At 39.2% G+C, this 21768-nt stretch overlaps 1 protein-coding gene across 7 annotated transcripts in view; it reads left to right on the top strand.

Annotated features, from left to right (window-relative positions):
- The window catches only part of LOC140131432 (transducin-like enhancer protein 4), a 99027-nt gene that overhangs the window by 39767 nt on the left and 37492 nt on the right, over positions 1-21768 (top strand). For 5 of the 7 annotated variants that reach the window (XM_072150895.1, XM_072150893.1, XM_072150899.1 and 2 more), the window contains 2 exons: positions 4896-5100; positions 5218-5234. In XM_072150895.1, coding sequence (XP_072006996.1) covers positions 4896-5100; positions 5218-5234 — 222 coding nt within the window. The remainder of the gene's footprint in view (positions 1-4895; positions 5101-5217; positions 5235-21768) is intronic. The other 2 variants (XM_072150894.1, XM_072150897.1) reach the window with 1 other exon arrangement.

Below are 21768 nucleotides of genomic sequence, written 5' to 3'. Positions count from 1 at the left end.
TTGATCAAAGCAAAGGCTATTTTAAAAGCTCCCTGCCTCATATGTAGAGGATTATCTGTAGAAGCCATTGCTTTTGCAGAAATGACTCTGCCCTCCCAGTTTTTTTTTTTTTTTTATACATAAAGGAGCTGTCCCACAGCTGGAGGCAGCCATCTTGGAAGCACACTTTTCCTGTGTTGTTGGGCAGCATTTGCTTTATGCCAACTGCAGTAAACATTCTTTAGTTGATACTACAAGCTCATTACATTTGTCTGTGAGTGTATATATTCACGCTTGTACCTCAGGAAAAGATGAGAAGATGTATATAGAGTCTTGTCTGTCTGTAGTCCTATTGTAAAAATCTTATAATTCGGTGATGGTTAATGTAAAATTCCAGTGTGTGAGTGTGGACTCTAAGCAGAAACTTCATGATCCCTCTAGTGCTGTGAGTTTATCTGCACTTATTTAACTTCTGAACATTCTACTTATAAATGACACCTAGAAAAAGAGTTGAGAGATCAGATGCATGAGATGGATATAATGCACAATGACACGCTGAGCTCTGCTCCCTCACCTACTCAATACAACAGTCAATTCTACTTATCTATCTGTAGCTAGTAGAGTCTCTGCACACTGCTCCTTGCTGGAAGGAAGTGCCTGTGTCTGAGCTGGGGCAGGGAGCACTGCAGTGTGCAGATAAAAGAAGCTATTCATGAGGAAAGTCTAACTTTAGTCAGAAGATTTTAGTCTGATCCAGGGACAACCAAAATTGTAAACAGCAGGACTGATAGACAGGTTGGAATTATATCTTTGAAATTCTGTATCTTTTTTAATAACTATAAATTAGAGTGTTATTTTGTTATTCTGAGCAATTTTAAGAATCTTGTCTTTATGGGAATATCCCTCTAAAAGCTTTGAAATCACAGCCTACAGCCACATTGGCCAATGGAATGCCAGCATAATCTGTCTGGTTTATGCATTGCCTTTTATGCATCTATGAAAAACCTTTCTGAACAAGCGGGCTGGCCGAGTTGGGGGGGAGCTAGACATTTTAGTGCCACATATGCTCAACCTCCATTTTTAGCAGTGACATTTTAATGATAGGAAGTCTGCAAAATTATTTGCCATCAATTGTGAAGGCAATAACAAGCCTTGGTGGTTTTTCACACTCTCTGTGTTAAGTGCTTTCAGAATGACAGCGTAAACTGTGTTAGAGAACTCCAAGGAAGTAAAACTGATTAAAATGTTCATGCTTGAATGCGGCTGATGGAATAGTTCATTTGGACTTTCCATACCTCCTGCAGCTCAAGCTGAAATATTAAAATTCAGTGGATTTAAATCTCTCTCCCCTCAGCTCGGGAAAAAAACATTACATTTTAATAGGTTTTAAACTCATAATTCATTGGTTTGGAGCAGCACATATTAAATCTATTTAAATATTACTTAGGTGGTGACTTAAATGATTTTTTTTTTATGCTTTTCAACATTCTTTGTTCAAAATTACAATTTTTTTTTTTCCCCCTCTACTGTACTGAAGAAAATACTATTGCCATTAAAATGTTTTATGGCGCTTGCTAAATAATTTTTCTTTATGTATTTTTTTTTTTTTTTTTCTCTTTTTAATATGTGTCCATTGACACGGAAATGTTTCCAAGATACACTAGATTACCCTGAATTATGCAATGGATTCATGGAAGCTGCCACCTCCAGAAAGAGAAATGTTTCCCTTCACAGCAAATGTTGCATATTTATGTCCAAAATGTATTGTTATGTATAAACTACTCTAAGTACGTTATATGAACACATAAAATAGTGTGATTGCCTATAATATATTAAGGCACACATTTAAAAAAATTAAAAAAAAAATCTGTAATTCATGTATGAATGCACATTATTCTATATATTGTCTCCAAAATGGCTCTATTCTTCTACAATAAGATTTTCTGACAGTAGGTTTTGAAATAGAAACTATTTCTACCAATAGAATTATATTTCCTACATTGTGCATCCCAAAATCAGACACATTTGAGCTGAGCTAATTGATTGGTTTGGTTTCTTTTAGACAACAGTGCCAGTAAGGAGGTGTGTATGTTGGCAGTACATTTCCAAAGTGTTTTTCAAAAAACATGTGACTTGTCTGTGTTTACTCACTCCTCAGAACTTATCCCGCACTCATGTACAGCTCCTCCCTCCCCCACTGATGTCAGATCACCAGGCTGTGAACTCTGTGAAGGAGCAGGAGGGAGGAGCTGTACAGGAGCATAAAGGTGGGGCTAAGATCTGAGGAGGGAGTAAGGCAAGTCACGTGGTGTTTTTATATAACACTATTTTCATATAACTTGTGTTCTCTTCTGTTATCATACCTTGTTCCAGGACAGGATTTGTCCATAGGTAATGGAACATTACTTTGTCCGCACTTACCCTCCAGTTATATGCTGTCATTTCTTGTTATATTTTCTAACAAGGAAATGGCTTGTCTGCTTGCTGCATTTCAGGCATGTCATTGTGCTAGGTGTCACATGTCTGTGACTTACGGTCTTCATAAGGAAACAAAGACTGGCTGTGTTCTCACTGACCTGCTGCAACACAAACTGTAACAAATGGCATTGTCAGAAAGCTAATATTTCTTTTAATGTAATGTGCCAGCTCCATGTGTCGCTACTCAGTGTATGGCATCGATGGATACATGTTGTTAGTTAGTAATAGCTTGAAGAATACAGAAGTTTCACTTCTGGTCTTTTCCTTTTCTATTCATTAGAGCTGGTCTATTTGCTGTTTGGAATTTGATTACCGTAATTCTTTTTAGGCCAAAATATTCAATGTGGACTTTTGCAGACATTTAAATGTATAAAAGTTTATCACAAGGTGGTCACTGTTGGAGATCATGAGATAAGCTTATCACAGGGTGGCCCAATGTTCAGTTTCCCTAAAGCTGCACCGCAGGAGAACATTACAGTAGCCCTTCAGATATGATGCTCTTTGTAGACAAGCTTATGGTATTTGGGAAAGTACACAAATTAACAAGGTTTGTTGCTCAATATTTTGTTGCTTTTCTGAAGCTTTTAAGTCCTTGATAAGACTATGGTCACGCTACAATTTCAGCCACGGCACTGAAATATTACATGGTATTCTTTCACTAATTGCAGCTAATAAATGTGAATATATACCCATTGCACTTTGTGTAAATGCCACAAATTGATGCAGGTGATGTCCCAACAGGACGACACTCTGTTTCATTAGCTGCCATAAATGGATCAATGCCCTCCAACCGTTGTCTGAAGGCTGGGTAATGTCCCAATGCTAGGGTTTAGCATAATTGTATCTATACATGATTGTCTCTGTATAAAAGGGGCTTCTTGGAACTCGGATGTTCAAATAAACTTGACAACTAGTTACCAATGGGGGCTGTGTCCTTGCACAGTCATGTGCCTTGTCTGGTGCCTTTGCCAGACTGTATAGAGACACACCGATCTGAGAGTGTATGGTTGCACCCAGTTGCCAACCTATTTATAACTACTTGGGAGTAGCAGAAAAGGCTCAATACAGTTTCTAAAAAGTATTTAAAGTATTTACCTACTGTAACATAAAATTGCTAAAATTCTGCACCAATACCTAAACATTATTTACCCCAGTAAAATTCTACATTATTGCTTATACTTCACAAAATTTTCGATTCATGCATTTGGTCAATAGTGTTTCAAGAGACATGCAATACAAAGGGTCAACGCATATGTAGAATAATAGAATGTATATATTGGTGGGTGCTGAGTTGGAGACACGAGTCGGTATTGGCTGAGGTCAAATGCTCCCTACTCTAACCTCTCCAGGGCTTTCTGTATGTGTTGCCAGTATGCTGGTAAAAATGACTTTAAACTCTTGTCAGCACAGTTACTGGTGCATGCATCACAGTCCCACTCAAATAAACCTGTCACAACACAGAGTCGGCAGCAAGAGAAGAGTACAAGGGCAGGCCTCTAGCTTTTCATTCGAGCATCACTAAACGTGCACAGAGTGCCCAATTATTTCAGCATTATTGAGCAAGCCTACAGGAGAACCCATGCCTTGCTACATTAGATTTTCTTTAGTAATTTGCTCAAGTACCGCTGAGGACACTTAAAGAGCTTAAAACGGTGGCTGCAACCAGTTCCCTTTCTGAGTTGTTAATTCAGGTTTTTGCTTTCAAATTAACTCTCTCTGCATGCTGTGCAACAGGGCGAAGACTGTTCAGCACTAATTTTCTCAATTTAGACGTTTCCTCTTTGCCATCGCTACATCTGCAATGTATGCGTTTCCAAAATTTACAGGTTTCTTCTGTTCAATATTTTAGGTGAAATTGTACTAGCTTAATATATCAACTTGTTAAAGGTCAGCTTTGCTGCTATAGCCAATCCATATCCACAATTACACTAGGTGCTGAGAAATCTGAAACTTTACTAGATCGTGCCTTCACAGTGCACCACTATTATGCTCACTAAATTGCCCATCAACTCCAGTTTTGGTGGGAAGCGGGAAGAAAGTTGAGAAAAAAAACATTTCACTCTTGTTTAATTCGCCAACTTTGTTGGTTGTCGTTATGTTTAATAATTTGAATCGGTTGTGCTAATTTGGGTTTAGGAGAAACTGATGGCCCCTTAATTTTCCTTTATGAAATGTAAAATCTATGCTTTATTTTATTATATTTTTATTTGCATATATTTTTGTGACCTACAGTAGAGTACCATGGCCTTTGTCTTCTGTAATGTGCAATCTTTTGTCAATGAAATCTAGTGCTAAACTCTTTTTTATAGTGACACTTGGCCATTGATTCATACAATAATCTAGTCTAATGACGATATCCATGATTTATTTTATGTAATTTTTTTTTTTTTTTTTTGTTCTATCGAACAAGTTCAAGATCTCTGTTTACTTTCTCACAGCAGCAACAACTCCAAGCTCAGCATTTATCTCACGGCCACGGTCTCCCAGTGCCTCTGACTCCGCATCCCTCTGGCCTGCAGCCTCCTACCATCCCGCCTATAAGCAGCAGTGCTGGATTGTTGGCCCTTTCCAGTGCCCTCTCTGGACAGTCCCACCTTCCAATCAAGGATGAAAAAAAGCATCACGACAGTGACCATCAAAGAGGTCAGAGAGGGAAGAAATGTGATATTATTACAGGTGCTAAGTGGTTGTATACATCTGTGACCTAACTTTTTTCTCTATTTCATTTTATTTTTTTATACTGTGAACATCTCCTTGCAGACAGAGATTCCATTAAGGTAAGTTCTCTTTAAATATTGGCAGATTTATCATCAATGTGTAAATAAGTTTGTTCTAAGGCCCATGTACAGTCATCCCGTTACAGATTTCAGTCTGTCTAGTTTGCTACTTTCACCCTTCTCTATTAGGACTGAATCAGTAGGTGCAGCTTAGAACTAATTTCCAGTCTACCACAAACCCACCAGGGTATATATAGGAAGAACAGCAATAGTGGTAAAAGGTATTATTTGTAACTACAGCAAAAATCTCTTAGGCTGCATTCACACTAACGCAAAGGGGGCGTATGTAAGGCCGACGTATATAGCAGCACCCTCCTCCTCTCCCCGTGCGATGCTGCCGTGTGCCCGCCGTGCTACAGTACGGCGAGCAACGTTAGTGTGAATGCAGCCTTAAACACATTTATTCAGGGAATTGGATAGCAAGTAGTAATCTGTATTTCATATTTTCTATAGAAAATTACATCCCATGTAGGCATATTCTTGATCTTCACATAGGGGTCAGTAATGACATCTAATTGGATCTGTAATATTTTCCAGCGCAGTAGAGGTTCCTTATCTGTGTGCCACAGTATTGAGGCATGTGTTGGAGGGGAAACTGTGCTTATGGCATGTCTTGTAGTATATGTTGCTCCTACTGCTTAAAGCCGATAAGTATGTACACAGTGAATGGCCAATTGATAGTAACTCTTAACCCTAGTGCTTCCCTATATGGAAATTTTGTGAAATGCGTATGGCTGAACTGTATCAATGTTCGTGTGAATCCACCTTACAATGGGAAAATCTCACAATTTATGCAGCTTCAAAAGAGGCATTGTCATAATCTTGCTAGAATAACCAGGTCCACTATTTCTAAAACGGACAGACGTGTGGGGTTTTCTAATGTTCTACTGGCACAACCTATATGAAGAATGAGGTAATGCAGAAAAATGTCCAACCAAAAGGGAACCTGTGGATGTAAACCTCTTTACCTGGAAGGAGCCAAAGGAGGATGTCAAGAATCATTTTGAGCATTATTCAGATAATTTTTGCTAAAATCCAATTTTGGTGCTCAAAGCAACATGTCTGAATGCATATCCCATGATTCCATATCACAGGGAGGCAAAACTCCAACAATTTGAAAAAAAATCTTACCTGGGCATATGAATCTAGATTTCCGGTGCACCACGCTAGTGAAATGGTCAGAAGTTGGCAGCGTTGATGAACCAATCCCATCCAGTTTCGGGTTCGAGCTGTTGGGATGTATATAATGCTGTTTTTTGGAATTTTTTTTTCTGCACACCTTTTGGATCATTTTTTTTTGGGCATCAGCAGTTATCTTGGCATCCTGGCTGCTCAAGTTCATCACTTTTTTTGGAACAAGGACACTTTGAAGACAACCGAGAACAAGCAACAGGAGTTCTGGTCATGGAAAGAAAATGTTCCTCTCTTAAATTTGTGAGGAACTATAATGTCCTCAAGGGCTGGTAGAATCATTCCATACCACAATGTATGCCTGCCACACTTCCAGATACAGGTCTCTCTATACAGCAGTAGTTGTCCTTGCAATAGGAGGCGTTCACCTTTAAATCTGGGCTGTATCATTGTAATAATGTATTCTGTTTCCTGTTCTGCAGTATAAATGTTTTAATATGAGTACATAGTTTCGGCTTATAACAAAAATAGCACGAACGGAGACAGATGTAGCTGCAGATAATGACCTCGGCTCTGAATCCCGTCTGCTTCAATACACAGTGTTTGTGCTGCTATTAATGGCTGGAAGCTTCCCCCTTCAGTCAGTTGGCGGACTTGATGGAGATTCATGTGGTGATTGGGAAATTGTGGTTTGACAGATTTTCTGCTGTATTGTAGTTGGGTTGTGTCAACATCTGAGGCCGGCTGCCAGCTTTACAAGGTGAACTAGTTTGCTAATTTCCTTAAATGTTTGCAGCAATGCCCGGAGTAGCAGTTAGCTGCTTGTTCTATTGATCTGCACTCCCTTAAGTGTCTCCTTGTTAAGAGGGTTCTCTGCTGATGGAATTGTCTGTGAGCGACTCCCGGTGAACTAGTACTTGCCTGCAACCCGGGCCGATCAAGCGTTTCCTCCACGGAGGAATCCTTTTCTTCCTATAGACGCCTGTTCCTTAACATTTAGCAGGTAATGAACGTGCCATAAATTTACCTCTTTTAATTTCTCCCTCTCCCATCCTACTAATGTGCAAACAGACAGTTTTAGTAATCTAAATAATAAGTAATTTTTGGCCATCTGTCAAAAAGGAAACTTCAACACAAATTTAAATTAATGGTGCCTGAAATTTTTTCATCGTTTCTCTAAAAGCCTCTAATGTGCAGAAAATTCCGGATCTGCTGGTTGTAATTAGTGTTGCATGTAATGAGAATATGGGCAGTGTTTTGCGGGCCCTTGTGTAACGTTTTGTTATGGTAGCAAAATCTTGATTTATACGCGGCGTCGGGGCTGGTTTAATTGTCGGAAGCGCTTAAATGTAATTTTTTTTCTCTTTTGACAGTGTAGATTATTAAATAGGGCAGTATTGAAGAAATCTTGTAAAATGGAAATGTAAAGACCCTGGATGCTCAGGCAATTAAGCAGCAACGCTCATTGGTGAAGTGGGGGCATCGCCTGGCAGCCCCTGCAAAACTACTTTTATGGCTTTCCTTAGAGATTACTTTTCAGTAACGTTTGTAATAAAGATGCTTTTTTAGACTGTGTGGTTTTCATATCAACATCTGCCTATCTTCTTTTGGTTTTGCTTGTGATTTCCGGAGAGAGCAGATGAGTAGCGAGGTCACAAGGACTTATTTGTGGCTAGAAGAGGAAGTGGTGTTCATGCGTTCCTGGGGGCTGAGTGCAGTTGGAGACATGATCATACCATTATCTCTGCTGTCTCCCGATGCCCTTTGCTCATGAATTGTTACTTCTGCTTTAAGTTCTGTTACTAGTGGCTTTTAGTGTGTCTTTATATATAAATTTGACATATTAGATCACATTATAACCTACAGTATTGTGTTCCGTCTTTGCCCACAGACTCTATAGTATTATCGTATATCATTTACAGAGTTGCATTGCTGAATGCATACAATACAAATATGTTACATTGCTTGAATGCCATAACCTGATGAGGTAGATGATGCTTAAAGGGGTATTCCAGGAATCAGCATAATTCATATACAAGTGGGCACTCAAAATATAAGCTAATGTGTAATTAGTTGTTATTTAAAATTTTGCTCCCCTTAGCAGAAAATGCTGATGACATAGACTGTAATGAAGAATTAAAATGCTACTGGCCCTTTAATCAGTCCGTTAATTTCCTCCGTGCGGTCCGTCGCAGAAAAGAAGATGGCCGCTGGTCACATGTCCACATCACATGTCCTGTACCTGCCTGGGCAGGGTCATGTGATCACCACTATGTTTGGCTGTTTGTCGGTTGGTTGCAGTGCATCCAGTATGGTCAGTGTTGTGGTGATGGCAGTTACACATAATTACTATGGTAACAGAGCAAGAAAACCTGTTAGATCATCACTGTTAGCAGAGCATAAGTGGTAGGAGGAGTTACTGAGAACTAAAGGATCATGGAACTTGTAGTTTCCAGTGGCGGCCATCTTAGTGATAACCCCACCTACTTTAGAGAGGACATACATTTTGTAAATCATAAAATCTAATTATTTAAGCTCTGTTTTGTGACTAATGACATTGAGTATTGTTGTATTCATTTATTTATATCATCATGGGTTTTTGTGTCAGACGTTCATATTCCCGGAATACCCCTTTAAACAGGGTTTTCGGGGAGTCAGAAAAATGACTGCTTTGTTCCCAATGCATTTCAATGCAGTTAATACATCGTTGATAATAAATCTTAGATGGGTCCTCATATGCAGCAGCCCTTTAAAGATCACGGGTTAAATATACACAAAATAAAAAATTAAAGAACTTAAAATCTGGAAAGAAAGGGTTGACAGAGGAGGGGACAGTGATTGATTGTATATTGCTCCAGCCATTCTTTCTTTGGTATCAGAATAAATACATATTGCATGATTGGTCACTAAAACCTAGATTTAATAAATTTACATGGGCCTGCAGACTATTATATTGTGGAATTTCTCTGCTTTATACCGATGGGGCTCTTTAGGGCAATTGACCTATGGTTTAGTGTTTCAGATCGCCCTGTTAGACCTCTGTGGCCACTATTTAAAATATAAATATATTTAATAAATTAAGATACTGTATATACTGGAGTATAAGCAGAGGTACCTAATTTTAACATCAGAAACTGGGAAAACCTATGGACTCGAGTATAAGTGTAAGGTGGGAAAAGCATTGGTCACAGCCTCCACTGAGTATTAAGCTTTCCAACCCCAAGTTTATAGCCTGCAAACCAAAAAAAAAGCAACTATGGGGCGTATAGATTTTATTTTATGACTTGAGTATAAGCCCAGTTTAGTTTTTCCAGCACATTTTTTGTGCTGAAAAACTCTGCTTATACGGTACTTGCTTAGAGATGGGTCCAATACGCACATTGGACTCCTCTCTGGTGCTACTCACACCTGTTTTTCAACGAAAATGGATTAGTACTCTGCTTCATAACGCTTGCACGGTACCTATGGCACATGTGTAATTAAGCTGGAGTGCACTACAGAGGCAGCACTGCAATGGCACTGTGGTCAGTATACAAGTTCTGTCATTCTTTTTCTTTACAGCACAAAACTAATGGGCAATTTGGGATACAAAACTACTGATCCAAAAGGACCAGGGGTGGTTTAGTGTTGCAAATAGTTTTAACTTCCAATAAACTTTTTTCTATCCCTAAAGTGTTTTGTTTTTTTTTGTTTTTTTACGATTTGAGTATATTGGATAAAATATCTGTCTAACATGACTTTTATGGTTGTTAACTTGTGATGTTTATTGCAACATAATGAAACTTACCTGTAACACAAGTGTTGGAAGAGGACAACCTGTTATCTGATTGAATACACGGAGACAACAAAGGCAGCGTATGGGCAGACAGCACTAATCTAGTCAATCCTAAAATGGGATCCTGACCTCTAAGCTCCTTATGTACTCTGAAAGCTTTTCTATTATCTTATGTTTAATAATCCTCTGATAATACTAGGGGGTGGCTTTACTTCATTGGTGTTGCAGCATAATGACTGACCTATTTGGGTACATAGAAAAGTTCTTAGGCCTGAGATGAAACTTAAGGGGTAGGTCATGTTGCTGCAACTTTACTCCCAGTCTGAGAGAGCTACTGTCATTCTGACCAATTATTATATTACTCTAAATTCTTGTGTAAGTCATGTCATATACATTTCCCCACTAATCTGCCCATCTCAATTGCTGCCCATAAGGGTTGTGGCCTTGTTAATCATCAACTGGACTGTAATATTTTTAAATCTTAAATGGGAACCCCCATTTTTAAATTTAAGATTTTTCAGGAAAAATAGCATTGATCCAACCAATGATTTCATGTAATTTCCATTGACAGATGGTGCTGTAATTGCCGAAAATCAAAATGTGTAAAAAAATTGTTAAAAACGTTGACCCTGTATTTTCACCTCCCCGGGGCTGAGGTTGGGGAAATCTATTATTTTTTTATTTTATTTTTTTTATGTAGAAACTACATTCAGTGTAAGGGTGCATTCACACGGATGGCGAGCTGCATAGGAGGATGGATGAGTGCTGCTCACCCCTCCCTTCTGCATAGGAGATTGTACATGAGATTTTACATGTGTATTTTTAGTCTTCCAACCTGATGTGTATTTTGCAAGATATCCCACCAACCTATAACCTTTGCGTGTGTATAATGTGGCAATATAGGAGAAGCATCACTAATACTAGTATATTTATTCATTTCAATCTTTAGTTTGTGTGATCTTTGGACTCTTGGTGGTGGTCCTTCTCCTACTGGACTCTTAAATCGAAAATAATCAGGAATTTAAAAAAGTCTTTTTAGTACCCCCTGCTCTTTAACCTCCTGCGTCAAGCATTTTCAAGTTAAAACAGATTGTCACAGCATCTGATTCACAGCAAAAGATTATTCCTGTGACAAATCACATTTTCCTTCTCAATACGTCAAAGTTACCTTTGGGGGATATTCCCACATTTGTTTGAAACCGAAAATTGTTTCCCTTCATGTGAAGGGGGTTGTTTTGAAAGCACAGGGGTTTCTGCAATAATTTAGTTGAAAGGGAATAGTCCCATTTACATGATTTTAATTTTTTTTTTTTACTTGTTCCTGATTCTTGGTTCTGTGCTTGAGTTGTTTTCCCTGTATGCAAATCTAATATAAATTGAGCAAGATTATGATCTCTTCATGTCAGTTAGTTATAGATTTTAGTTATGATTATGCAGGTATTTGTTTGTCATATGGCCATTTGGCTGCCCACTTCATTATAGGGAAGTGATTGCAAATTTTTGAGACTTAAAGTGTGTAAACTGTAACCCAAAACCTTACTTCGCAGTGTCAACAGTTAAGCGGTAACGTATTGCTCCCTGCTTGCCACCATATTCCTGGGGACACCGATGCCATTGAAAAGAGAAATTCCATTTACCATTGTAGCTTTTCTCCATGGCCCATGAACAGGGCACACTGCGCATGTGTTGTATCTGGTGAACTGTGCTGTGGAGACTGTCCCTATGCCATAGGTCATCCTGTTTTTATATGGCTAAAAAATATAAAAGGATCATTGCTGTGTACAGTAAATCAATTTTTCTGTGAGGCTGCAGAAAAGTATGTGCGGGAGGGGCTTTACCCAATCATAAATGCATTTCCCCTGAAATACAAAACACCCTGTCCTTGTTCCTGATTGCAAGCATTTGCTAGAACCGAATCTGCAAACGGGCCAAGCCCCTCCCCTTCAGCCCCTTCAGCCTTTGCATTGCATTTCAAAATGTAACACGAACACTATGGGAGAGATTTATCAGATTTATCATTAAGTTTCTGAGGTAAAACTGTTCTAATCATCATCTTGTCCATGGAAACCAATCAGAGCTCAGCTTTTATTTTCTAAACTGCTGTGGGAAAGTGAACGCTGAGCTCTGATTGGTTGCCATGGGTAACTAGAACAGTTCTGCTCGAAGAGACTTGTGATTAAATCTCCCCCATTATGTGTCATGCAAGTAACTAACCAGTGGCACTAATTGTGGAATAGTTACAGGTGCGACATTCAAGGGGTTGTCCACCGTAGGCTACATTCACACGATGTATTCCCGCCGTACCGTAGTACGGCGGGCATACATCGGCGCTGCGGAGAGGAGCAGGGGATACAGCGAACGGCGCCGTAATACGGGAAAAGATAGGACATGTCCTATCTTTTCCCCTGCTACGGAGCGGTACGGTGCCGCACGTGTACAGGGCCGTGAGCCCATAGGAGTGTATGGGGGACGTATATCGTCCGTATATACTTCCCCCATACATGTGTGTGAATGTAGCCTTAAGCAAATAATTGATATGGTTTGTGTAAGGAAAAGTTATATCATTTGCCAATATACTATCTGTATTGATTCCTCAGTCTATATCTCTGCTTGCTGTCCTGCTATAGAAAGCTTTTATGTTTACTAACAGTAGATAGAAATCTGTTCATGGTGATGTGATGGTCACACAGGTGCACAAGTAATCAGCCGTGTGATACTGACAGCTCCTGCACATGTGACTCCATCACATCACATGGACAGATTTCTATCTTCTGGAAGTAAACATAGAAGCTTTTTAGAGCAGCACAGCAAGCAGAGAGAAATTGTTAAAGGAAACCTACCACTTCGGGTAGGGCTTATAAGCTGGACATGCCGTGCACCAGCTCAGGGTGAGCTGGTACCGGCGCTCATCTCCGTTATGTTTTTAAACAGTTTGAAAGTGTTTTAACAGTTTATTAATGTTTATATCCTTACTAGCTTCCCCGCACCGGGGGTCGGCGCACCATGCGCGCGACCGTGCGTGCATCTGAATAGGAAGTGGTAGTGTGCATGGTGCGCGGACCCCGGTGCGGGGAAGATAGTAAGGATATAAACATTAATAAACTGTTAAAACACTTTCAATGTTTATATCCTTACTAGCTTCCGCGCACCATGCGCGCGACCGTGCGTGCATCTGAATAGGAAGTGGTAGTGTGTATGGTGCGCCGTGCGGGGAAGACAGTAAGTATATAAACATTAATAAACTGTTAAAACACTTTCAAACTGTTTAAAAACATAACGGAGATAGCTCACCCTGAGCTGGTGCACGGCATGTCCAGCTTATAAGCCCTACCCGAAGTGGTAGGTTTCCTTTAAAGGAAGTATATTGGAAAATTGTATAACTTTTCTTTCCACAAACCATAGCAATTATTTGCTGAAAGTGGACAACCCCTTTCAGTGCCAGGGACTTTGGAAAACTGCTAATATTGTGATTGCCATGTTTGGTCAATCACCCAAGCTTGTGAAGACTTTTGTTTTATTGCAGAGCACCAGTACTGTGTACCCAGTAAAATCTTGTTAGAACATTTGTAGCTGTACAGAAATTGACTTTTGCTGTTGACTTGACCCTAGAATATGAAGAGAGACTAAACCCAACCCCTTATTTGCAATGTAGCCCGCTCTCCGCATTGTCGCCCTCCTGTTCTGTACACTGAACGATTTGAAGCCGTTTTTGCAGGTAATACATAATCCATAATTGTGAGCCCTGTGTTGCATATTTCTCTGGGCTCCCTGTAGACTTGTATGGTAAAAGGAAAGGTATTATTTAGCGCTGTAGAGCTACATTAAAGATTCCTCTGGGAACCATCTTGTGCGCTCCAGTTCAGAGATGGAGCTGGCGTTTATTTACATTTTAACCTATTGTTTACTTTCCGTGGAGTTGAGAGATAATTTGGTTTGAACAAATTCCCAGTTTAGACTTTGTTGCTGAGAAAGAGCTGTTTGCTTTGCTTCCTCGGTTCTGATATTTTGGGTAGCTTTATCGAAGAATAATTAGAGGCTCCCATTCCACTGCCGTGTGATGCAGTAATTTGTTAGGTGTTAATTGATTTCCGCCTGTGGGCATGCAAACGTTGTGGCATCTAACAGGTGCCTGTATTGCAGAGAATGGCTTGTAATTGTTTACAAAGAGGCAAATTAATATCTTTAGGGCTTCTCTTAATTCTGAGCGTTTACATGGGCATCTACATGTGCCTAGTAGAGAATGCATCATATCCCAGCCTGGGAATTTGGCTAGAATGATGGTCTTATCTGAGTTTTGGGCCATTAGCAAGCAAGTCCGTTTAGTCCACTTCTTGTTTGACTCCATAGTGTGGTTCTAACCCCCCTACACCTTACATTGAAGCTCTGTTCAGATTGATTTGAAGATCTCGTACTAGGAAGAGCATAGGCCACGATGTATAATGGGATGATATGGACGCTAAGGGGGGGGCTGGAGTAAGACTGTGATGGGCCCTGGGTTGTAGAAATATAATAGCCCCTAGAAGTATGGAAATATCTTCAAATAGTACTAGAATCCTACTACTTGGGGAATGATGATGTGTCTTTCTGCCTTCTTTCAATCTGTGGTTTCAGGATATTTTTGAAGGACCTTCAAAGGTCCTGAAATTTCTCTGGTGTACATGTGTGTTGAGAACAGGAGCATATTTATAAGGATTTAATGGATGAAGGCCCTTCTTAGTATAAAATTTAGTGCATGGTTTGGGTGGCCATGGGCCTCCTAGAAGGTGTAGGTCCTGGACTGCTGCCCAAACCGCTTCTACAGGCAGTCCCCGGGTTACAAACAAGATAGGGTCCGGAGGTTTGTTCTTAAGTTGAATTTATATGTAAGTCGAAACTGTATATTTTATAATTGTAGATCCAGACAAAAAAAATTTTTGTCCCCAGTGACAATTGGAGTTGAAACATTTTTTGCTGTAATGGGACCAAGGATTATCAATAAAGCTTCATTACAGACACCTTACAGCTGATCATTGCAATCTAGGACTATAGTAAAACATTCAGAAAGCTGAAGCTGAAGATTAATATTCCATAGTTTGCCAAAAATTATGCACATGAGACCAACTAATAGATGGTGGACCAGACATTCACACATTTTCCCTCTCAAAGTCGCGTCCCTTTCAGAGGTCACGTCCATTTAGTGTGAGGGTGTCTAAAACCTTCCTAAATTAATTTAGTGTAAGGCATTTTTAGACAGGTTTTTTTTGTTTTTTGTTTGCCCACGTTACCCTAGAATTCTGATGTAAACACTATTTGATGTGTGCCATTGTGTGTATTCATGTGAGCGCTCAATGGGAAGTCTCGTGTCTAGCTTTATTGTAGTTCTATCAAGAATGGCTAATCAAATTATAATATTATATTATATTCTTATATATAATATAATATATTATATCTCTATTTACAAGCAAAATTTACAGACATGGCTGGTGAAAGATGCTTCATCCAGCATCTGTAATTACGAACCTTTCATGATAATCGCTAAAGCCATTTGTTCTGATGATCCATTCTTGTACTGTATTACAACAGCAGGACTGTAAATGGAGCACTTGGAGAGCACGCAGGTCTCTCTGCACTTGTCTGATGTGCTCATTTGAATGCATAGGGAAATTTTGCCTTGGTTATGCAAAGTGTCCCATTGTTTGCAGTAGTGTGTTGTCTTTATGGAAAGAACACACAAGCAAAGTACAAGGGGAGTGGTGGCCTTTCTGTTTGAACAGCACTAACCGCATTGACTCGGCCTCTCTCCAGTCCTCCCTCTACTGATCACTTAATTGATTTAGCTCCACTTTAACATTCCTGTTTAGGCAATCCAAAACTTTTTTTTTTTTTTTTTTTTCTATTTTTCTTTTTTTTTTTTTTTTTTCTATCCACCTTCATTTTCTTTTTCTTGGCACTTATTTATTTTTTTTCACCTAAAGCCACTCGGCCTACTGAATAGCAAAATAAAATTGGAAATGTTAATGTGTGGCAGGCAACTGGGAGAGAATGGAGTCGCCATGGTAACAAAGCTACTTTCTCGATGCTTTCCTAAGATATAGCTGAACTGGAAGCAGATGTCTGATCTGAGTATTTTGCCTCCTTCAATGTAAACAAATAACTTGTAGGCAGGTGTTAGAAATAATATGGAAATCCTATTAAGAGGCACTGGGTTCCTGTCAGCCAGGAAGGCCCGACCACAAAGGGGCCTGTTGTCTGAATGAGCAGCAAGTCATTTCTCATTAGTGCTTTATCTTTTCCCAGGAAATGGCTGCTGCCTCTCTGTGTGTTCATTCTCCTGCAGTCTGAATGTAAGATGTTATTCATTCTGCCGTCATTTCCCCCACCTCCCTCCGTCTTTGTCTAGGGAGAGAAAAAAAAAAAAAAATCAAAGCTTGTGCAATATAGTTTGATGTTCTTTTAATTTATTTTCTGCGTCTTCCATTTCCTTGGGATTGTATTTTGTTGGGGGGAAAAATGTAATCTGTGTGAGGTTGCTAAAGCTTACAGCTCGGTGGTGAAAAGGTTAAAAATAAAAAAAAAGTGCAATGTATGTCTGTGTGTGTTCCGCAGTAAAAATGACTTATTGTTCCATTTTAATCGGGAGGCCTATTAACTGGCGTGGTAGCGCTCCTTTGGCGGCACTGAGGGTACAAAAGTTCAGCAGCTCCACTTCATTTGCATTTTAATGTCTTTTGCTGGACATTACTTGGGTATATAGGATGCGCTTTTATTTCGTGAGCACATAGCCGCCTCACTTATGATCGGAGTATACAAATTGAAGCAGTGTTTTAATCCCAATGTGGCGTTTCTTAAAGACTTGGAAAGTCGTCTCTTTTATATATCTCTAAATACACGTAACATGGTTGGTAATTTCTGCTCTTGTATGCCAATGGCCCCCGAGACTTACTTTATAAAGCTAATAATGCGCTCACTGGTGGTCTCCTGTTGCCCTAGCAACAGACCATAGGGCACAAGGTATGTGAAATGCATGAACATCTGTGATTTTTATTTTTTCCCCTCTCAAACATTTTTCTATCTTGGCACTGATTAGGGTACTCTGGTTTGTGCCTATGACATTGCGTGAGCAGGGCTAAGCAGAATGGCTCCCCTGGGCCCTGCCCTAAGTGGTTGGCAGAATGGAAAGTGAAGTGTGATTTATCCAGGCAGTGCTTTCAGTGGTTGAGGGATTTGGCCTGACACTACTCTCGCTGGGATGTTACTAGCTTGTCTGCTACGCTTTGATATGAATAAAAAATGATCTGGTAAATCATGGAATTATTAGGTTTATTGGTGTGCCGCAGGATGAATAATCTAGTGAGTGAATGGAAGCCATCGCTTTTCAGTGGCATACAATTTTATGGTCATTTATGCTCCTTTTGCATTCCAGTTGGATGTAACTAGACCTACTAAGCTATGTGTAATGAATACACATCTTAAAGTAACAGGAGAATCTTCCACCTGTATCAGGAGTACAGGCTGTCCCCTACTTAAGAACACTCGACTTGCATACGACCCCTAGTTACAAAGGACCTCTGGTGTTGGTAATTTATTGTGCTTTAGTCCTAGGCTACAATGATCAGCTGTAACAGTTATCACAGGTGTCTGTAATGAAGCTTTAGTTTTAATCCTGATTCTTATGACAACCCAACATTTTTAAAATCCAATTGTCACAGAGATCAAAAAAGTTCTGGCTGGGGTTACAATAATAAAATATACAGTTCCGACTTGCATACAAATTCAACTTAAGAACAAACCTACAGACCCTATCTTGTATGTAACACGGGGACTGACTGTATATGTAGTCAGATTTTGTTACGAGGGTCTTTGTGCTTAGACCTCATGATGTATGTGTTGGCCGTCCTGTGATGGCAGACAAAATTACGCTGGTTCCTACCTGCTAATATTCGATGGCGAACATGCCGGCCCACCCCACTGGTGGCTGCTATCCTTCATGCCCATGTCGCTTAGAGGTGGCGTAGTTGTGAGAATAATTGCAATTTCTTTCAAGAAATTGTGATTATTTCATTGTTTCCATGCCAAAAAACTGCCGTAGAAGCGCAGATGAATTTCACACAGTACAGACTCTAAATTCTAGTGCAGATGTTATGCAAAAAGTTAAGTAAGTTGCTTGCACCTGATTTACTTCTGCACTTGTTTCAGAATGGCTGTGCGATTTACACCAGCAGTAATCCAACAGCCATTCTGCAAGCTTCAGAAATCAGCCAAAACAGTCTAGTGTATAATGGTCCTGTTCAGCCATGTAGATAACTGAGCTCAATCTTTACATTACAAACATTGGTCTTTTTAATAAATCTGGTGCATTCTACCAATCAGTTATTTGGCTGCAGGTTGTTGTACTGTACGTGTACACCGCCCGAGAGGTGGTTTAATGAATGCTACATCTATACAAAATATATGTATGTGCTCTTGAGATCTGCCAGTCCTTCCCTGACCTGTCTCTTTTGACCTACAGTAACGTCTAACAACCACCCCTGTAACAGCATTTTTTATTATTATTTTTATCTATTCCTGGCAACAGTCAAAAATATATAAATAGGCCTATAGGTGATGACTGAAAAATTTCAGACACTCCTGTTCACAGAATAAGTCCTAGAAATATGTTACAAAGTTCATCCATTTTGATACATTAATGTTCTGAGCACAAATATTTTGAGATTGGTACCTTCAGGGCTATGTATTGAAAATTCTCACAAAACTGATAATTCGACATTCTTGTTTTTTATTCCATATTGCAGTCTCTGGCTAAAATGCATATTTTGTACAAAAAAAAAAGTTGTAAATGTCCCTCCTTTTTAAATGTGCTCCTAATAATATACTAAAGATACATCTACCAGGTGTAGTTGTTCACTGTCAAGTGTCGGTCCACTAGTTTTACCTGATGTACCGGACATTGGGTATTATTTTTTTTTACAATTTTTGATATAGTAGTTTGCCAAGATTTACATAAAAATCATATTTGTGTTACATGCAGATGCACAATCCTGATTTTTAACGGGCTACGTAATATGTTGATGCTATGTAAATAAAGATTATTATTATTATGATGTGATCTAGTGTAATATTTATCACTCCAGTCAATGCCCCTTTTATGGAACATTCATGTGTTTTAAAGCTTTCGCTTTGTAGTAAATGTAAACGGGGGTCAGCGGCCTGCAGTAATAAAGCACATTAGTCTCCCTCATTCATGCCTTGGAAAGGTCAATCTGCTGAAGGGCAGATGGAGGCTTCAACCCTGTTACCTCCTATAGGCATGTTTCCCAGGAGAGAGTTCAGTCCAGTAAGCTTGGTCCATAAACTGGAGGAATTTACCGAGCTGAATCATGAATCTCTGGAATGGACTGAATGGAGTTCAATCCATTGATACAAGGTTCAGTCTAGGAAATCTCTGTGCATGAACCAAGTTTCTTTGAGTGAACTCGCTCATGGGCAAGGGGCTTTACTCTGACACTGATGTCATTATAGATATATACGCTATTCTAGTTTAAAAATTTCAAATCCATGTGTCATATCTTGCAATGCGTTTGGCTGGCGCTGTAGTTTTTGCATTCAACCTCGCCAAAGATGGCCACTTTTTTTTTTTTTTTTTTTTTTTTTTTGTGCATATGGGAACATCCTACTCTCCTCAAACCCCGGTTCTGCTTAAAAGCATGTAACTATGCTTCAAAAAAGCACCACATTTTTCCTTTCTTTTTACATGCCTCTTTTAGGTAATGGGGCCATTTTATAGCCCTTTCCTATAAAAGTCGCTTGTCCTTGCTTATTCTCCCCTTGCAGTTGTAGGACAAAGGACTCCAGTTCTTGCTAGAGATAGGAGTCACAATACCAGGAACCTAACTATCAGATATGTTAAGCCTTATATAATGCTTTCATTTTTTTTTAATTATATTGCAGTGTTTATACATCTTTGGAGATTAGATTTCCATATAGTCTAGAATAAAAAAAATTTCCTCTGAACCATTTTGTTTCTCTTTTAGTGATCTAATTTCTATTTGATGCGCTCTGTTATTATAAAAATCTGTGTAGTAGAGTCTATTTGATTATTTCTCCTTAATGTCCTGTGCAGAGGATGCTTTTACCTCTCTCCCTAATGTAATAGAGTTTAATCAATAGGATATTTTTGTTATATAATATCAGTTGCTGAGTGTCCTCAGTGTAATGTTGGTGCATCAGGGCATCTCCGTCTCAGAGAAACTATTAGTGACGTTTAAATGTTATCGGTCTTCTCTTTAATAAAACAAGTGGTTTACTTTGGCAGAAATTTGATGCATAGAAAGATAAGTCATGTGTATCATATTATTTTCTGCTGCATACAATGTCACTAAAAAGGTTACTCCGAGGGCAAGGGATAACCTTGTTTGATCACAACTCAAATAGTCATTGGTCATTAAATCACTTGGCAGAGTTCTACTTTTCAGATGATGTTGCAGTCTGGCTGTTGGTAATGAGCTCTGAGCAGCCAGATCAATGAGAGGTTTGACCTCCACGTTAACAACTAGGTTGTGGCGCTTTGCATGTATGGCTGTGCCCCAACTGAAATGATTTGTCTTTAAGTTTGATAAGCACTGCGTATCCCCGGGTGGAAAAGACATTTGGAGGGCAATACCTTCCTGCTGTCGTATAATATATCGATTTTATGGCAATAGTATAGAAAATAAATCTAAAAAATATATGTTCATCTTCAGTAAAGTGAGAATGACCCAAACATTTTGAAATTGGCTGAGAATGTTACTAATATACTATTCAGTGTTGGACTGCACTACTTCCTTCTTCTAGTACACGCTACCATAGCTTGCCTTTTGTTTCAGTCCCAATATGGCTGCTGACATAAGTCACGTGAGCTCTCATACATAAATGTGCACACCGCTACCTATTCCATGCACAATGGAGACGTTGTTGATGGGACCATGATGAGATTGGAGTCCCCATAAAGCAGAGGAACTAGCTGTACCCCTTTTGAGTTCCGCTGCTCAATGGCATTTTTTTGGCTTGTGAAAGTGTTTTTGTAAATGCTCATAGATCAGTTTTTTCTTTAGCACATTTGCCAAAGTTGATGTAAAAGATGTCCTATAGGAGCTCACTGGCCATGTTGGTTTTGAATAAACACTTTATAGTTCTTATTGGCTATTTTCTTGCAACTGTTGGTATCTCTGCATTGTGACCATTCCAGTAGGTATTGATCAGACTGAGGACAAATCCTTTTCATCAGGAGAGTGCTAGTTCCTAGATATCAGACTTTTGTAAATATTTCATTGGATCAATAGAGGAACTGTGATTTTCTAGGGAAAACTAATCCATCTAGTTACTTTTACGTGATTATTCTGAGCTGCCTTCTGTACATACAGCATATGTGTTAATTCAGTGTCTGTAAACTTTGTCACGTCATTATAACTTTCTTATTAGTTGGAGTGCATTGGGCAGCTACTTTTTATGGACATGTCAAACTCTATAACATACTTGGTAAGATGCAGAATAGAGCATGCAGCTGTGATTTACTGTATTATACAGGCAATCCCCGGTTTACATACAAGATTAGTTATGTAGGTTTGTTCTTAAATTGAATTTATATGTAAACTGTTGGAAGTGTTTATTTTA

The sequence above is a fragment of the Engystomops pustulosus genome, chromosome 1 (genome assembly GCF_040894005.1).
Source record: "Engystomops pustulosus chromosome 1, aEngPut4.maternal, whole genome shotgun sequence".
Classification (NCBI taxonomy): Eukaryota; Metazoa; Chordata; class Amphibia; order Anura; family Leptodactylidae; genus Engystomops; species Engystomops pustulosus.
The sequence above is the reverse complement of the archived record's forward strand: the minus strand, read 5'-3'. Positions and strand labels throughout refer to the sequence as shown.